This window comes from Thermobia domestica, chromosome 3 (genome assembly GCF_964235325.1).
Source record: "Thermobia domestica chromosome 3, izTheDome1.hap1.1, whole genome shotgun sequence".
Classification (NCBI taxonomy): domain Eukaryota; kingdom Metazoa; phylum Arthropoda; class Insecta; order Zygentoma; family Lepismatidae; genus Thermobia; species Thermobia domestica.
In genome coordinates, this window is record NC_137456.1 from 150959527 (window position 1) to 150980108 (window position 20582).

At 33.2% G+C, this 20582-nt stretch overlaps 2 protein-coding genes across 2 annotated transcripts in view; one reads left to right on the forward strand and one right to left on the reverse strand.

The window, feature by feature from the left end:
* The window catches only part of LOC145680809 (uncharacterized), a 708231-nt gene that overhangs the window by 417495 nt on the left and 270154 nt on the right, over positions 1-20582 (reverse strand). The window lies entirely within an intron of this gene.
* LOC145680810 (uncharacterized) overlaps positions 1-20582 on the forward strand; it is a 70749-nt gene that overhangs the window by 37385 nt on the left and 12782 nt on the right. The window contains exons 5-6 of the mRNA XM_081751883.1: positions 6868-6990; positions 20085-20207. Of these exons, the coding sequence (XP_081608009.1) occupies positions 6868-6990; positions 20085-20207 (246 nt within the window). The remainder of the gene's footprint in view (positions 1-6867; positions 6991-20084; positions 20208-20582) is intronic.

The following is a 20582-nucleotide window of genomic DNA, read 5'->3' on the forward strand; positions in this document are numbered from 1 at the left end:
AGACACTATTTCCATTTTTGCTTAATACGGGACATTTCGTCACACGTTTAAGAATTTTAAAAAAGAGGACAACAGTTAAAACGGGACATTTGGTCACTTTCGTGTCTTTAGATTTGACTGGCGCGCAAAAATTGATATCGATCGTGCTGTTAGAGGTGAGAAGTTATCATACATTGCTAGAGATTTTTGTTGTGATCCTCGTTAATGTGAGTAAGCAGTTGGATGTGGCGTAGAGGAGACAGACACAAAGTGGACTAGGAGCAGATCATCAGTGGCACGAGATCAAGTTTTAGTTCAAGAAATACGGAATCTTCTCTGCGTCATCATCTGTCTTCGAATGTAAAGTCATGAGAGGTCCACATCTACGCGAATTCACGTCTAGTTCAGATATAATATGAAAATCTAATCATTTTACCAACACTGTCGTAAGACATATTTTCTAAGCTGCGAGGAGTGAGTTAAATTCATTTCTCTATTCTCACTGATTCTACACCCAAGTGTTGGGGGATGACTGAGAAGCCTTAGATACATGCATCCTATATTTAACAAAGATTAAATATTTGTTTACGAATGATATCTTTAAAGTATTTTCTACCGGTAATGTAAATCCATTTTTATAATATTTTACTAGTTTTAACTGTATATGCGCTTTGTTGCTACAAAATCAAATATATAGCTATATATTTCATTGAGATTTTACTCTTAAATTCTTGATAGACTTTAACCTTATGCAGTGAGTTAATTGGGAAGCCTGAAAGGAAGTATACGCCATATTGTATCAAAATCGAATTATTGTTTAAAATTATCAAATAGAATAACTATTGTATCAGGCCTTTTTTCCATATCGTACTAAAACACAATAACACACTGAGCAAGACTATATGATAATATGAAAAAAAAAACAATCACGTAACAGTTTCAACACAATAATTGTGTCTTCATCAGACTTCCATTTTCCTCCACAGAGAAGGAGTAGAAGTCTGATGAAGACACAGTTATTGTGTTGAAACTGTTACGTGATTGTGTTTTTTCATATATTATCACATAGCCTTGCTCAGTGTGTTATTCTCTATTAGTACAAATAAAACAAGCTTCTTAGTATCAGTTTGTTTCAATAATGAGGCTTCCAGGTTTTAGGAACTTACATCTTCTACCAATTTATTATTAATTGCTTTCAATTGCAACCATTGAGGCTGATTGAGATACGCTAAAGAAAGTATTCACTACCATTATTGAATTCAAATAATGTTTACATAGTTCCTACATAAAAATTATTTTCTCTATGTCAAAATTTGCGGCATGGGAAGGATTGTTTTCTCTTTTACTGCCTCGTTTTTAGTATATTATTGCAACATGAAACAATAAGGTTCATTTTAAGGATTGGAAGAAGACATATAGCAAGTTTCATTAAAATCGAATAACGTTTACGAGAGTTATGGTGAAACAGAAAGGAGACGGACAGAGACACATATGCTGGTTGAATCAAATAATAGAAACTAATTTCAATTGTGTATATTAAATTTCAGATGTATACTTAGGTCTATATTATATTAATGGAAAACCTCTAGGACATCCTTACAATTGATCTAGAATCATTCTTGTAGCATTATATTATTACCTCAGAAAATAATCAGAAAAAATCTAGTATTATGGAGCCATATTTAAAACTAGTATTTTATATTAAATAGCTGTTCCCTCAACGGAAAGAAAAAAATGTGTACCTGATGAGGATTGGAACATAGATCAGCTGAGTAGTAAGTTAGGACGTTACCCACTACAGTATATATATATATATATATATATATATATATATATATATATATATATATATATATATATGTGTGTGTGTGTGTGTGTATGTGTTCATGTGCTGCGGGCCTGTTATAAACTTCAAACAGGCAAGTGATTTTTGTTTCTGTTGTGTGAAACTTACCATACAACAGTTTCTCTTTTATCTGCTTGTTACACTAACTATGTTTACATTGTATAAATTGCATTTGCAAACGTAATATATTTTATTTTTTAGCAATCCACAGTTTAAAACGTTTTAATATGGTCAATTAAGTTATTAAGCTTACTGGTTTTCTCATATCTTCCATTACTTGAAGGGGCAAAAAATACTATCCCGCTAAAAACATGCATTTTCTTTTGTGTTAGATAATGCAATCCTTTCCCAGCTGTTCAATTGCATATCACTTAGTGAAAACAGTAATAACTTTTGTATTAGGATAAAAGGCAACATGGATAATACGTGACATAGGAGAAAAATGGGGAAAGGAAAAAGACGGCGTATTAAAAGAAATTGATAATAATATCAGAAACTATAATGAATGATAGAAACGACAAGACATATTAAAGAGAGTAATGTTTCTAGTATATTCTTATGTATTAGTTTTTTCACTGTCATTTGTTAATTATACCTAGGAAGGTGGAAAAATAACATCATATCTTTGAGCTGATTAGTCCTATGAGCATTCAGCTACTTTTGTAATAGTAAATCAATATCAATTATTGCACCATGCAGAAACCATATCTTTCACTCTCATATTTGTTGTTATTCAAGTATATAGGTAAAAATAAGCAAACGTTTTATCACTAATGCTAATTTTGGACGCTTACTATGAGAAACATCTTTCGAATTTTCATGTTCACATCTGCCTTTGTCCAGTCACTCTAAAACTGCTACCTTTCTTACAGTGACTTTTACTATTGGATCTTTAATGTAGGTACAGGTTAAATCACAGTGCACACTTAGTATCAGCTACACAGAAATGAACTCAATTACCTGCTAAGCTCCATTAGCCGACTCTTTCTATATGTTTCATACACGAGAACAGTAGATCAGTGATAAATAATTGCCATTAAAAACGGGGAACTAAATACTCAGATTATTATTTTTTAAATCTTCATTTTGTATCAGTTTCATGAGATAAATTATTTGGTAATACATGTATTTATCATAAAATTTAGACATTATATCATAAGAATTTAGACATTATATTATAGGGTTTAGAGTCTTCTTCAGCTCTGCGCCGATGAAGGAGAGCTAAAGCTAAACTAGCGCTAACCATATCTCTCTTGTTCAATTGTGTAATGTGAAGTCTGCAAACCGTCTCTTAGGCTAAATTACTTCTAGCTTGGAAGATAGATGATCAATTCATCTTCGTTTAAGTAGCTCCAAGATAAATTTGCTCTTAGCGGAGAATCAAAACCGTGACCATGTGCACTCATGTCCAAAATGATTGTCTCATATCTATAACTGTCTTGTAAGAATATAATTTGATAATGATTTTGCAGGGTACTTTTAATATTGATACTATGTGTATAATTTGAAGTGTATATTCATAGGAAAAGAATTAAAAATACGAAAATTATAAGAGTAAAACAAAATGTTGCTAAATGACAAGAATGTTTTATTTTCGTTTTATTATTGTTATTTACTGCTCTTTTGACATGAAATTTGTCACATACATGTCTTTGCCGATTATACACATACTAACATTATAAGAAATACCGGGCAAATTCATTATCAAATTATATTCCTGCAACAACATATTTATAGACATGCGACAATAATTTTGGACATGCGCTAACTACTACACTAAGCGGGAACTCACTGTCAACTACCTTCTCCAATTTTTATTATCATCTTCGTTGGTCGAGTATAGCACTCGTGCTTGTATTGCAAAGAATCTTAGGTTGAATACCTCATTGAAAAGCGTTCTTCAAGCGTATATTTGTTTGGATTCGAACTTAAACTGACCGTGGCGCTGAAAATAGGATAAAATCTACAATATATTGATTTGCGAAACGCTGAAAAATCAAGTGTTCAATACAAGATGATCTGAAACAATGCAAAAGATTTAAAACATCTAAAATCTAACAACAAAATACTTTTGGAGCTCTCCTCAGTACCGAGAGTGACATTTTCTTCATCTCTTGTTTTTCTGCACCCTTCTTCTCCCACATCTGAAAAAATTTCAATGTTGTATGTGCTACCGCAAGGTGACATTTTTTGAATGTCACTTCCCTAACGGTACCTTTCGCAAATGGGAGAACCTTAGCGTGAGAAAAGGACAGCAAAATATCTTCCACGTTATTTTTCCCTTTATTTATGTCCAAATATGCTCTACATTGTTATACATATAATAACAGCGGGGAATCGCACTATCGTGTGTCGTTGTTCGTGAACGAATATATCCACTGTTTATCTTGGAAACTGTGGTTGAGATATTCTTTCTATATTCAGGATTTCAGTCTTTCGTAAGCCTTCCTCGCATGCCACGTTCTGTTATTCCAACCAACTGATTATTTCCGCCTTTCTGGAACTGCCTTGAAGGTCTAATCTCTTTCCAGCTTTAGAAAAAAGTGGATGTAAACAAACCCACCTGACTACCAGTGGATCGATGACCAGTGATTGGTTGTTGGTCTCACTGCACTAATATTCTACCGCAATATAATCCCTATTAAAACTATAATTTCAAATGAAAATATCCGAATTTATCCTGTACTTTGTGCTAATAAACGCAATATATATAATATTTAACAACAGATGTAGCTTTATTTCAACCTCACCCGTCCTTGGACATATAGTATTTACTGCGCATGCGTATGCGTTCGCGCGCCGCCCCCACTCATTTGAAACTGTAGAATGTAGAGTGTTCCATGGCGAAAAAGTGTTATAATAATCCACCTTCCTCTCGTGTTATAAAACACCAAAGATAACAACAGGAACAGAGGCAATCTCGTTTATATAACGATTTAAAAATATGTATTTCCAACATAACAGTAGTCAGTGTCAGTGCGTTGATTATATACAAACCAACGGAGCCATACACTTTGGAAATTATGCTACGACAATAAGCTAGCAGAAGATCTTGCTGTTCACGTCTCTCGCTGCCGAAGCACGTGTGAGCCGCGGAGTAATACATTTCGCTTTGTTTACGTCTACTTTGTTCTAAGGCTGGAAAGACTTTACTTGCTTGTATGCAGTAATAGGGAGCCATATCAATTATGACACTTCCCCCTGGAGGAATACTTTGTAGCAGTTGCCAATGCTTGCATAAATCTGCAACATCAACTAAAAATATCTTACAGTTCCATTAACACTTTTTGACTCTCCTTTTTTAAATTTATTTAAACTACAGGGCACGAAGAACTAGCGAATGTGGCGTTGTTGTTCCAAGGAAGAAACCTTCATCATTGACGAAATGTGCTAGTTTTTCCTTCATTGAAATTTTGTCATGAGTATAATAATTATATATATGCCTGCTAATTGTGTGTCCAAACATATGACAGGTCTCCTCTTTCTACAGCGTTCCCTTGGGATTCGAAATGTATTGTCATACTTGCCTGTTTCTATAAACTTTCCTTTCGTAATTGCAGACTTCGTTATTTATTGACTCAGTTGTAGCCACAGTTCTGCGAACAACAAGAATACTTGACAATAAATATCAACTATTCTCTCTCTTTCGCAAAGTATTCTTTCTTAGTCCAATCTCCCCTAGCTCAATTTACAAACACATTGTTCTGATTAGCTGTTATAGCTTTACATAATTAATACATTGGTAATCTTGCGCAGCTTCTGATTTCTTTTCTGCACAGAGAAAAATCCGTTATCCGGACAGCGGTATATTCTACAAATATACGGTATCCTCTTGCTTACTATGGAAATCAGTACGGAGCATACGTTATCCGTATGCCACCCAGGCACTGCCCTTAGATGTTACATAATGCTGTTGCAGGATGTCTGACGTCTAACAGTTTTCCGTATATCACATACATATGCTTATGTTACCTTCGTCAGCTATATGTTATATACGTCCATTTATATGTGAGATCCTGACCGCCTACATTGTTTCATACGGAAAGTACGTATAGGTGGAACACTTATACAGAAAGTATTATAAAACATGCGTTTTCAGTTATATGTCTGCGGTACGTATAATCCAAAAACTACAGGAATTACGCATGTAACCTATCTTTTTAAGTATGCCACCTACAATTTTTTTAGTGTGTGAAAAAAGAGAGCTACTGAAGATTTGTAGAGTGGGGAAAAAAATATTTTCTTCTATCACCGACAGTAAGGCAAATATGTAGACAACTGTTTCCTGTAGTTGTGATCAGTTCTCCCAACTAAAGTGAAACCAACTAACGGTAGATAGTTAAATAAATATTGATTTGCTTTCTCTCTTTTATCAAAAAGAAAAAAAAAACTGTACTGAGTTGTCCTGGTTAATACTAGTAGTAGTACTTTATATGAAGCAATCACCTATTAATGTTACCAGATTTTAACACCTTGCGAGACCGACTAATCACAAAATACTTTTCCAGCACAATGTATTAAACGTGACTTAGTAACTACAATTTGCTTGGGAACAAACTTTTTTAGTAATTTTATAATAATGTGGAAAGGTGTATTATTTCATTATGTCATAACAGTGATGCCTTGTCGAATTTAATTATAGTCGTAACAAAAACTATAATTTTGTGTTTAACTACGCATTTTTTTTAGTTTTTAAGAACATGACAATGTGTAATTTTATTAACGATGGCGGAACGTGACAGGTCTGCTAAGCTTAAGAGAAAGCGTATGTTTGATGATGCTCTTGAAAATACATGTATTGTACTTTACAGCAGTTTGCCTTGCTCTTATTTTACAAACTGTGGACCAGTCTGTAATCATATTGTGTTGAATAATACGATTTGATACTGTAACAATTTAATGGGGGTATAAATCAGCATATTGTACTATTCAAGTTTATCAATCATAACTCACTATGAATATAGGATTTTTTGTATTATCTAACTAAACCAGTTATTAATACATACTTGGCAATACAAAATTACTCTTTTTCCTCTTATTAGCTAACCGTACATGTAAAAGAGATGAGTTTCGATGTGGTTCTGGAGAATGTATCCCAAAGAGATGGGTTTGTGATGGAGGAGATGATTGTCGTGACAAAAGTGATGAAGCAAGTAACATTTGCGGTAAGCTCATATATAGTTTATCTCTAATTCTTTATACCTAGTACATGTTCTTCACACTGAAGAGAAACGAGTTAATGCATAATATTTTAAGGGTGTACAAATACACGTACTGGTTTGAAAATATGTCCCAAGTAAAAATTCATCAATGATTCGTGAAAGCTTAGAAAACCACTTTTGAAAAACTTACTCAACGTCAAATCGTAATCAATTTCTCGACATAAATACATTCAAAGAATTTATAAGTACTATCGATTGCTCAAGATACATATTTTAAGCCATAAAAATTAAATTTTGACAATCACATTTGCAGTAATGAAATCAACCGCATCGAATTCCACCTGATTATGTCAAAGAGATTCAAAAAGACAGGATTCAGCTAGTTAATCAGTTAAGGCAGTTAAACTTTTCTAACGTCTCAGAAGTTTGAATCTTGAAACCCCTCAGTTAGAGTTTCCTCTAGGTCACAACTTATATTAAATTTCTGGAAGCAAACGATAGATTTATCTTAGACAGCAAAAATATCAATATCTTTATTTCAAGTGATCAAAAATAGATTTATCATAAATATTTTATTCCTATCTGTTCTCCGTCTTTCTCGTTAAACTTGTAGTAACAAATATTTTAATGCCCTTCCCATGATTCGGAATACAATTATTCTAAAAACACATTCTATCCACAATACTAAAATACTAAAAAGAAGTGTGTTGGGGATGTGGCAAGCCTAAGGTCTAGTCAAAATTTATAATATTTTCTACGTTCTAGTTCGCTAGGTTTCGGAAACGGTAATGATAATTTTAGTACCATTCTACAAGTTGCTTGTAAATCATACTATTTAATGTAAGAAGAATATATGCTCAATATTTAAATTTTCTACTCCGAACGGTTTCAGATATATTATTAATAGAGGAAAGCAAAAGGTCTAACTCTTCCATCCCCACAATAAGGATTGTGTTTATCGGAACTTCGTTGTATTCACAATGGAACAGTTTTGGAAACCTCTGTTACGACTAACGACTTAATATATTATATACTTAAGAGCTAAGAACTTCCCTATAACTTCCCTATACTGATCACATTTTATAAAACGCCATTTTACCCAAAGAAGTTACTTTTCAGAAGCTTCTAATAAAAATAGGTCATTTATGTGTAGAGAATAATGCCGTATCTATTTGTTTGTATTTTATTTTAAAAAATAAATGTTTCGTGAACAAATAAGCTAAAATGAGCCACATTTTATACGTGCGCCGCTAGGAAGATTTACCAGATTATGGTATAACGCATTACGTGTCAGTCGATGTAACTATTCAGAACAGGGATGCAAATAAGCAACAAAATGTCACTAGTCCCCCCCTTCAAAAAAAAATACTATTAGCTTACATTCCACAATAGAAATCATTTACATACCCTCAGTATTTTCATGGTGATATGGTGATATTAAAACTCGCTCGCACCGATGAACCACTCGCCCCAGGCGAGTGGTTATTTGCATCACTGATTTAGAACAATATTCATGAACGAATTTTTCTGCTTGTATTCTGCGAAGCAATCGTATTTTAACAGGAAATGTAACGGGACATTAATGACTCGACAGCAGTAGAAAAATGGCGGTTCTGCGCCACTGATCCTCTACCCACTTTCTCAGTCCCGCCTGAAGCAGACAACGAATTTCCCAGTGCCGCCTGACACACTATGCCGGAAGACACAGGGAGGATACGAGAAATCGAGCATCCTGAACCGTCCACCCACGGTCTTTTACGACCTCCATTTTAGGGGTGAATTTGTTCCCTTTTATGACCTCCATTTTAGGGGTGAACTCGTTCCCTTTTATGATTACTTTTTCAACCCCTACGAACACACAGCAGAACAGATAACACATAAGAGTACGTAACATAGCAAGGGTGTATTCGTTCTCTTTTATGATCACTTTTCAACCCCTATTGGAACATAGCAGATAATACATAAAGCAGGGGTGAACTCGTTTTCCAACCCCTATTTTAACATAGCAGATAATACATAAGACTACGTAACATAGCAGGGGTGTACTCGTTCAACCCCTATTTTAACATAGCAGAGAATACATAATATTCATTTCCCTACGAACACATATAAGAGCATAAGACTACGTAACATAGCAAGGGTGTACTCGTTCTCTTTTATGAGCACTTTTTAGGGGTGAACTCGTTCCCTTTTATGAGCATATTTTACAACCCCTATTTTAACATAGTAGATAACACATAAGACTACATAACATAGCAGGGTGAACTCGTTCCCTTTTATGACCTCCATTTTAGGGGTGAACTCGTTCTCTTTTATGAGCATATTTATCAACCCCTGCTTTAACATAATAGAAATGACATAAGAATACGTAACATAGCAGAAACACATAAGACTATGTAACATAGCAGGGGTGTACTCATTCCAACCCTTATTTTAACATAACAGAAATAGCAGACAATGAGCAAATATAGTCATTTTAGAGCGTGTATTCATTCATTCTCTTTGATGACCATTTTTTCCACCCCTAATTGAAATTACATAGCAGAGCATATAATACATAAGATTCGTTCTCTTTTATGAGCACTTTTAGGGGTATTTCGTTCTATTTTATGATTACTTTTTCAACCCCTATTTGAACATTTTAACATAGCAGAAATTTATGAACACAGTCTCCACCCCTAATTTAACGTAGCACTGATTTCGTTCCCAACCCCTAATTTAACATAGCAGAAATGACACAAGCATGTCCTCAAATTAGTGACCATCGTGAACAAAGGTCGAACTCAAAAACGAAACAACATATCGAGGTGCTGTTTCCACATTTAGCAATTGGTCATCAACTACTGACCATCAAGGTCAAAAATCAAAACTTAGAAACGGAGCCACATTTAGTAATTGGTCATCAGGTACTACATGTCCCAAAATTAGTGGCCATCGAGGTCAAAAGGTCAACATACTTAAAAACCAATAACTCGAAAACGGAGCTACACATTGAGGTGGTGCTTCCACATTCAGCAATAGGTCATCAGGTACTACAAGTTTCAAAAATAATGACCATCGAGGTCAAAGGTCAAAATACATAAAACCTAACAACTCGAAAATGGATCGACATACTGAGGTGCTGTTTCCACATTTAGTAATTGCTCATGAACTACTACAAGTTCCAAAAATAATGACCATTGAAGTCAAAGGCCAAAATACTTAAAACCTAATTACTCGTAAACGAAGCAAAATATTGAGGTGGTGTTTCCACATTTAGCAATAGGTCATCAGGTACTACATGTCCCAAAATTAGTGGTCATCGAGGTCAAAAGGTCAACATACTTAAAACCCAATAACTCGAAAATGGATCGACATACTGAGGTGCTGTTTCCAAATCTAGTAATATTTCATCAACTAGTACAAGTTCCAAAATAATGTCCATCGAGGTCAAAGGTCAAAATACTTATAACCTAATAACTCGAAAATGGATCCACATATTGAGGTGCTGTTTCCAAATCTAGTAATTGGTCATCATCTACTACAAGTTCCAAAAATAGTGGCCATCGAGGTCAAAGGTCAAAGTACTTAAAACCTAATAACTCGAAAACGGATCCACATATTGAGGTGCTGTTTCCAAATCTAGTAATTGATCATCAACTACTACAAGTTTCAAAAATAATGGTCATCGTGGTCAAAGGTCAATCTCGTAAATGAAACCACATATTGAGATAACGTTTCCTCATTTAGTAAATTTGTGTGATCTATTCAATTTTGTACAAAGCAGAAAAAAGTGAAGAAGGAATAAATTTGAGTGGCTTATTTACTTTTGTATTAATGAGAAAGAAATCAAAGGAACACAATTTTAACTAGCGCAGACTTTCTGTACCTTTTTGGGCTATTCAAATGGATCAACAAGAAAGAAAGCAAAGATATGCCATATTAACTAGCTATGTATTATTTAAGCAAAACGAAGGGCTAAATTTGAGAAAGCGAACATGAACCATTTTACTCAAATTTTGATGGAGTATTTATCTTTGTATGAACCAAAAAAATGAAGAAGGTTCAATATTTCTTTACAATTTTGTACTACCCAAATAAACGAAATTTTATTTTTGTACCAATCACAAGAAAATCAAAGAAGGGTCATTTTAACTAGCTCAGCATTTTATACCTTTTTGTGTTATTCAATTAATAGAGGGAACAAATTTCAGTGGTCTATTTTATTTTTGTACCAATCAGAAGAAAAGCAAAGATATGCCATTTTAACTATTTAAACAAACGAAAAGATAAATTTGAATGACCTATTCAATTTTGTACCAACGAGAAATGCAATTTTTACTAATCAAATAAACAAAAAAAACCGAAGAAGGATCATTTTAACTAACTCAGACTTTGATACCATTTTGTACTACTCCAATAAACGAAGGAATACCAACCAGAAAAAAAGAAGTGAAGATTAGGTGGATTATTTTCTTTTGTACCAACTAGAAAAGAGAAGAGCTACTTTAACTAGCTCAGAATTTATGTAACTTTTGAACTACTGAAATGTTATATTTATGTATCAATCAGAAAAACCCGAAGAAGGATCATTTTAACAAGTTCATAATTTCTGTAACGAAAGAATAATTTCGATGTTCTACTTTTATACCAACGAGAAAAAAATGAACTAGCTGAATATGCGAAATAATAAATTTAAGTGACCTATTCAATTTTGTACCAATGAGAAATGGCATTTTAACTGGCTGAGAAAAAGCAAAGAAGGACTATTTTATATAATTTTACTACTTAAATAAACAATGGAGTATTTAGTTTTGTACCACCGAGAAAAAAGAAATTGCACCATTTTGGAGTATTAAAATAAACAAATGAATAAATTTGAGTGACTTATAATTTGTGTCAACTCTAAAATCAATTAAACGAAGTAATGCATGAATTTCAAAAACCGAAGTTGAGTATTTTATGCCATTTTGTATTATTTCAACAAACAAAGGAATAAGCAAAAAAAGGATCATTTTATTTCATTTTATACTAGTCTGATAAACGAAGGCATAAATATGAGTTAGCTATTTAATTTTGTAGCTGAGTATTTTCACGAAAGAACAAAATTGTACTAATCAAAAAAGCGAAGAATTTCTGTACCTTTTTGTACTATTTAAACAAACGATGAGATAAATTTGAGTGACCTGTTTTTTTGTACTAACCAGAAAAATCGAAGAAGGTCCAATTTAGCTAACCTTTATACTAGCCCAATGAACGAAAGAACAAATGTGGGTGTTCTACGTTGTTTTTATACCAAACAAAGAAGAACCATTTTGTACTACTCAAATAAACGAAAGAATAAAATTGTACTAACCAGAAAAAGCGAAAAAAGACCTTTTTAACTAGCGCAGAGTTTCTGTAACGCAAAAATTAATTTGGATGGAGTAACAAGAAAGAAAGAAAAGATATGCCATATTAACTATTTAAATAAACGAAGGGATAAATTTAAGTGATCTATTCCATTTTGTACCAAGGAGAAATGCCATTTTTATATAGCTTAGAATTTCTAGTGCATGTTGTATTATTTAAACAAAACGAACGGCTACATTTGATAAAGCGAACATGAACCATTTTACTCAAATTTGGATGGAGTATTTAGCTTTCTATGAACCAGAAAAAAAGTGAAGAAGGACCATTTTAACTAACTCAGAATTTTATATCATTTTGTAATACTCAAATTTGGATGGATTATTTAGTTTTGTACCATGCAGAAAAAAGGAAAAAAAGGTATAAATTTGTACTGAACAGAAAAGCGAAGACATTTATTGGAGGTGTCCTATTACCTTTTGTACCAACGAGAACCATTTTTAACTGGCTTAGAATTTTATACCTTTTTTGTAAAAATTTGTACCGAACCTAAAAAAGCAAGGAAATACCATTTTTGTGTTAACCAAAAAAAGCGAAGAAATACCATTTTAAATAGCTCAGCCTGTTTTAACTTTTTGTGTTTTGGTCTACCCAATTTCTTGACCATATTGTACTATTTAAACAAACAAAGGAATAAATTGGTGTGACCTATTCGCTTTTATAGCAAGCAAAAAAGCACGAGAAAAAGGGAAGAAGGTTCATTATAACAAGCTTGGTATTTTTATCTTTGTGGTGCTACATTTTGTATTATTTTTGTGTCATCCAGAGAACAATTTAAATTGACTCTCACTGACAATTCAGTTGCCGGTAATTCAGTATTTTAGCTCTAACTATTATTTACATGTGCTAGTCCAATGTTTGTAATATTACAATACTACAAATTGATAAACTTATAAAATAATATAGTTAACAGGTCAAGTTCTTCTATTCATACACAATCAAATGCATATGCTACAGTGTCTCAGTGTTCATTTACAGAATTAAATAATTGTTTATCTTTTTCTAAAAACATTTCTACTATTTCTTTGATATAATAATCACACTCTGTAATGTATTCATATACCAGATTAAATTTTTTCTCCAAAGTATAAGTGTTCTTAATATTACAACCTTTAAAATGCTTCTTTATATAAAGTTTATAGATTTTCTCTCTCATTTTATGTTTAATTAAGATCGTCCACACCTTTTGCAATAATTCGTAATCATACCGCAGCAAACAGTTGTGATCTTTTTCATTTTCATTATGTTTAGAACATGCTTCACATAATAATACTGAATTTGGTGTATACTCATTAAATAATTGTATAACACATGTATCACTAATACTTTCACTAGTACACTCGCACTCATTAGCTTCCAGGTCAAAAGCGGTCATATTTGAAACACTGTCATCATCACTTTCCGGGAGTATTTCATCATTATATCTATTATAGCGTCTAAAATAATACACTTCTTCTATTTCTTGTGTTGGATATATGATTCTTACTTTATCACGTAATTCATCTGGCAAATCGGGGTCAGACGGGTGGATTAACAGTACAGGTTTCTGGTTTTCACGCTGAATTTCTTTTTCTCTAGGTGAAACATAAGCAATTTCCATGCTAGGCATTTTTCTACTCTTCAGCAAAAACAAATCAAATAAATAGTTTTATATACCTACAAAAAACATTCTATGCATTCTCCGTGTTTAATAATATGTTTCAAGGCAATATAACATCATGATGTATGTTCTATTATTTTCCAAATATACTCCATAAACTTATATTCCATTATAATAAAATACATAAATGCAAAATATATATTTGTCTTTTTGGACTTAGACGAGGAAAGAAAATTTAAAAAAAATAATTGAATCGTTGAGCAATAGGCAGTACCTTAGCAATACAAATGTTAGGTAACGCATTCGTAACGTTGCTCAAATATCTGCAGCACTCTTTATAGATGTTGTGGAACATGGAACTTTGAAAACTTTTCATTTCCTTGATGAGCTGATTTTTCTGCTGTGATTCAAATTGGCCAAGCATGCTGTTTCTTCTTTTTTCTTTACAACGCTAATTGCTATGGAGTCTGTTCTAAACAATTAAGTTATAATTGAATTATGACGCAATTCTGGTTTGTTAAATCTCACGTTCAAATATTTTATGAGCCTTACTTAGTGACGGTAGAGTCAATTTAAATTGTTCTCTGGATGACACAAAAATAATACAAAATGTAGCACCACAAAGATAAAAATACCAAGCTTGTTATAATGAACCTTCTTCCCTTTTTTTCGTGCTTTTTCTGCTTGCTATAAAAGCGAATAGGTCACACCAATTTATTCCTTTGTTTGTTTAAATAGTACAATATGGTCAAAAAATTGGGTAGACCAAAACACAAAAAGTTATAACAGGCTGAGCTATTTAAAATGGTATTTCTTCGCTTTTTTTGGTTAACACAAAAATGGTATTTCCTTGCTTTTTTAGGTTCGGTACACATTTTTACAAAAAAAAAGGTATAAAAATCTAAGCCAGTTAAAAATGGTTCTCGTTGGTACAAAAGGTAATAGGACACCTCCAATAAATGTCTTCGCTTTTCTGTTCAGTACAAATTTATACCTTTGTTTCCTTTTTTCTGCATGGTACAAAACTAAATAATCCATCCAAATTTGAGTATTACAAAATGATATAAAATTCTGAGTTAGTTAAAATGGTCCTTCTTCACTTTTTTTCTGGTTCATAGAAAGCTAAATACTCCATCCAAATTTGAGTAAAATGGTTCATGTTCGCTTTATCAAATGTAGCCGTTCGTTTTGTTTAAATAATACAACATGCACTAGAAATTCTAAGCTATATAAAAATGGCATTTCTCCTTGGTACAAAATGGAATAGATCACTTAAATTTATCCCTTCGTTTATTTAAATAGTTAATATGGCATATCTTTTCTTTCTTTCTTGTTACTCCATCCAAATTAATTTTTGCGTTACAGAAACTCTGCGCTAGTTAAAAAGGTCTTTTTTCGCTTTTTCTGGTTAGTACAATTTTATTCTTTCGTTTATTTGAGTAGTACAAAATGGTTCTTCTTTGTTTGGTATAAAAACAACGTAGAACACCCAAATTTGTTCTTTCGTTCATTGGGCTAGTATAAAGGTATATAAATTCTGAGTTAGCTAAATTGAACTTTCTTCGATTTTTCTCGTTAGTACAAAAAAACAGGTCACTCAAATTTATCTCATCGTTTGTTTAAATAGTACAAAAAGGTACAGAAATTCTTCACTTTTTTGATTAGTACAATTTTGTTCTCTCGTGAAAATACTCAGCTACAAAATTAAATAGCACACTCATATTTGTGCCTTCGTTTATCAGACTAGTTTAAAATGATATAAAATGATCCTTTTTTTGCTTATTCCTTTGTTTGTTGAAATAATACAAAATGGTATAAAATACTCAACTTCGGTATTTGAAATTCATGCATTACTTCGTTTAATTGATTTTAGAGTTGACACAAATTATAAGTCACTCAAATTTATTCATTTGTTTATTTTAATACTCCAAAATGGTGCAATTTCTTTTTTTCTCGGTGGTACAAAACTAAATACTCCATTGTTTATTTAAGTAGTAAAATTATATGAAATAGTCCTTCTTTGCCTTTTTCTGAGCCAGTTAAAATGCCATTTCTCATTGGTACAAAATTGAATAGGTCACTTAAATTTATTATTTCGCATATTCAGCTAGTTCATTTTTTTCTCGTTGGTATAAAAGTAGAATATCGAAATTATTCTTTTGTTACAGAAGTTATGAACTTGTTAGAATGATCCTTCTTCGGGTTTTTCTGATTGATACATAAATATAACATTTCAGTAGTTCAAAAGTTACATAAATTCTGAGCTAGTTAAAGTAGCTCTTCTCTTTTCTAGTTGGTACAAAAGAAAATAATCCACCTAATCTTCACTTCTTTTTTTCTGGTTGGTATTCCTTCGTTTATTGGAGTAGTACAAAATGGTATCAAAGTCTGAGTTAGTTAAAATGATCCTTCTTCGGTTTTTTTGTTTATTTGATTAGTAAAAATGGCATTTCTCGTTGGTACAAAATTGAATAGGTCATTCAAATTTATCTTTTCGTTTGTTTAAATAGTTAAAATGGCATATCTTTGCTTTTCTTCTGATTGGTACAAAAATAAAATAGACCACTGAAATTTGTTCCCTCTATTATTTGAATAGCCACAAAAAGGTATAAAATGCTGAGCTAGTTAAAATGACCCTTCTTTGATTTTCTTGTGATTGGTACAAAAATAAAATTTCGTTTATTTGGGTAGTACAAAATTGTAAAGAAATATTGAACCTTCTTCATTTTTTTTGGTTCATACAAAGATAAATACTCCATCCAAGTTTGAGTAAAATGGTTCATGATCGCTTTCTCAAATTTAGCCCTTCGTTTTGCTTAAATAATACATAGCTAGTTAATATGGCATATCTTTGCTTTCTTTCTTGTTGATCCATTTGAATAGCCCAATAAGGTACAGAAAGTCTGCGCTAGTTAAAATTGTGTTCCTTTGATTTCTTTCTCATTAATACAAAAGTAAATAAGCCACTCAAATTTATTCCTTCTTCACTTTTTTCTGCTTTGTACAAAATTGAATAGATCACACAAATTTACTAAATGAGGAAACGTTATCTCAATATGTGGTTTCATTTACGAGATTGACCTTTGACCTCGATGACCATTATTTTTGAAACTTGTAGTAGTTGATGACCAATTACTAGATTTGGAAACAGCACCTCAATATGTGGATCCATTTTCGAGTTATTTGGTTTTAAGTACTTTGACCTTTGACCTCGATGGCCACTATTTTTGGAACTTGTAGTAGTTGATGACCAATTACTAGATTTGGAAACAGCACCTCAATATGTGGATCCATTTTCGAGTTATTAGGTTATAAGTATTTTGACCTTTGACCTCGATGGACATTATTTTGGAACTTGTACTAGTTGATGACCTATTACTAGATTTGGAAACAGCACCTCAGTATGTCGATCCATTTTCGAGTTATTGGGTTTTAAGTATGTTGACCTTTTGACCTCGATGGCCACTAATTTTGGGACATGTAGTACCTGATGACCAATTACTAAATGTGGCTCCGTTTCCGAGTTTTGATTTTTGACCTTGATGGTCAGTAGTTGATGACCAATTGCTAAATGTGGAAACAGCACCTCGATATGTTGTTTCGTTTTTGAGTTTGACCTTTGTTCACGATGGTCACTACTTTGAGGACATGCTTGTGTCATTTCTGCTATGTTAAATTAGGGGTTGGGAACGAAATCAGTGCTACGTTAAAATAGGGGTGGAGACTGTGTTCATAAATTTCTGCTATGTTAAAATGTTCAAATAGGGGTTGAAAAAGTAATCATAAAATAGAACGAAATACCCCTAAAAGTGCTCATAAAAGAGAACGAATCTTATGTATTATATGCTCTGCTATGTAATTTCAATTAGGGGTGGAAAAAATGGTCATCAAAGAGAATGAATGAATACACGCTCTAAAATGATTATATTTGCTCATTGTCTGCTATTTCTGTTATGTTAAAATAAGGGTTGGAATGAGTACACCCCTGCTATGTTACATAGTCTTATGTGTTTCTGCTATGTTACGTATTCTTATGTCATTTCTATTATGTTAAAGCAGGGGTTGATAAATATGCTCATAAAAGAGAACGAGTTCACCCCTAAAATGGAGGTCATAAAAGGGAACGAGTTCACCCTGCTATGTTATGTAGTCTTATGTGTTATCTACTATGTTAAAATAGGGGTTGTAAAATATGCTCATAAAAGGGAACGAGTTCACCCCTAAAAAGTGCTCATAAAAGAGAACGAGTACACCCTTGCTATGTTACGTAGTCTTATGCTCTTATATGTGTTCGTAGGGAAATGAATATTATGTATTCTCTGCTATGTTAAAGTAGGGGTTGAACGAGTACACCCCTGCTATGTTACGTAGTCTTATGCATTATCTGCTATGTTAAAATAGGGGTTGGAAAACGAGTTCACCCCTGCTTTATGTATTATCTGCTATGTTCCAATAGGGGTTGAAAAGTGATCATAAAAGAGAACGAATACACCCTTGCTATGTTACGTACTCTTATGTGTTATCTGTTCTGCTGTGTGTTCGTAGGGGTTGAAAAAGTAATCATAAAAGGGAACGAGTTCACCCCTAAAATGGAGGTCATAAAAGGGAACAAATTCACCCCTAAAATGGAGGTCGTAAAAGACCGTGGGTGGACGGTTCAGGATGCTCGATTTCTCGTATCCTCCCTGTGTCTTCCGGCATAGTGTGTCAGGCGGCACTGGGAAATTCGTTGTCTGCTTCAGGCGGGACTGAGAAAGTGGGTAGAGGATCAGTGGCGCAGAACTGCCATTTTTCTACTACTCTCGACCTTGGTGTTTCATAGAATGCAAATGGTCTGGATAGGAAAGTTAATATAAAATTTAGAAAAAATTATAAATCAAACGTAGAAAATTGAATCAAACTTACTAATATGTACCCATAACGATTTACTTTATTCACATTTATATTTATTTATTTAACAATCACCAGATACAGCTTAAGGCCATTTTACGCTGGATGTCTAACAACAACAACAACAATGGAAAGGATTTGGGAAGGTATCGGCCAGGGCCTGTCTTAGTAGGTACCATGCCGGCATTTGCCTGGTAGGATTGAGGGAAATACTGAAAAACCCCAATCAGGATGGTCGGCAATGGGAATCGAACCCGCGACCTCCCGAATACGTAGCCAACTCTATACCACTTGAGCTACTTCGCTCGATTTAGATTTATAATCAACTTGGTCCTAAATGTTGATTATTCGAGATTTAAATGCATACTATTATCTGTGGCAGCCATCCAAACTGAGGAGCGCACCGTCTAGGTGAAGGCATTTCATTAACAGGGTAGGATGCTGGTCTTTAATAAAATATTCCTACTCTGTATTCTTTTATTATTGGAACAGTACTAATTGATGTATTGAACTCTCCACGTGCAGTGCTTTCCTTACGGCTTTCTTTGTGTGTTGAGATTGCATCTTTGTGTGGGTGGAAAAAGCTTTTCTCTTGTTATTACTGAACTTTCCTTATTCATCTAACCTTCTATAACTTAACTTGAGTTATGCTGATTTGCCAACTTGTCTTGAGTTCAGTGAGTTGATCGTCATGATGCTTTTCACGTATATGCTGTAGTAGAGACGTTTGAGCAGACTTTATCGTGTGATTTATTTTTCAACCATCATGAGAATTAATTTGTATGTACTCGTATGAGCATGTATCGTATGGTCAATAGAGCATATTCGATCCTTGAACTATTTAAACAAATCAAATAATCATTTTTAATAAAAGTTTTGGATCAAACTAAATCATCAATTGTAAACAACTATTTCTTTCTTAGTTGCATTCTACAACTTCGAAAGTAAGTTTCGAAAACATTAACAAGGACGTTGGGTTTGTCATAAAATCAAAAGTTTAGGTGATATAATGTACACTAATGAAGGTAAAGGCATTAATGTAGCAGTTAAATGTCATTTTTATGTTATTGAAATGGGAGTTAATGTACTTTCATATTACTCACATTGACATTTTTCTATGGTAAAATGATCAAAATGACTGTATTATGCTGTGTATATATAAAATCCATCCTTGTTGCCATATAGTTGTTAATACAAAATACAATATATTCCTTAATAGGCAAAACAACATGCCCACCAAATTATTTTCAATGTGATTCCGGATTCTGCATAAGAGACTTTTTGGCGTGCGATGGAGACTATGACTGTGGTGATAGAAGCGATGAAGCGCATACTCTTTGCGGTAAGTAGCATTTTGATATTCCAGTTTCAGTAACTTCTGTATTTACAGAATGATATCTGCGAACAAGATTGTGTTACATTCCGGCATTAATTGCAATTATTGTAACTTTAATACACACACACACACATACACCCCCCCCACACACACATATATATATATATATATATATATATATATATATATATATATTATATATATAGAGAGAGAGATGGCAGTTGTGGTTCTTGTAACTCCTGTTTCCCTTGACCTCTCGTGTTAGATTCATGCTTATCCTATGGTGAGAGTGTGACTACCTGATTACTACGGAAATATATTACGCTCTCCAGTTGCGGCGGTTGGACATTAAAAGTGGGGGGGGGGCAAGACATGATCTGA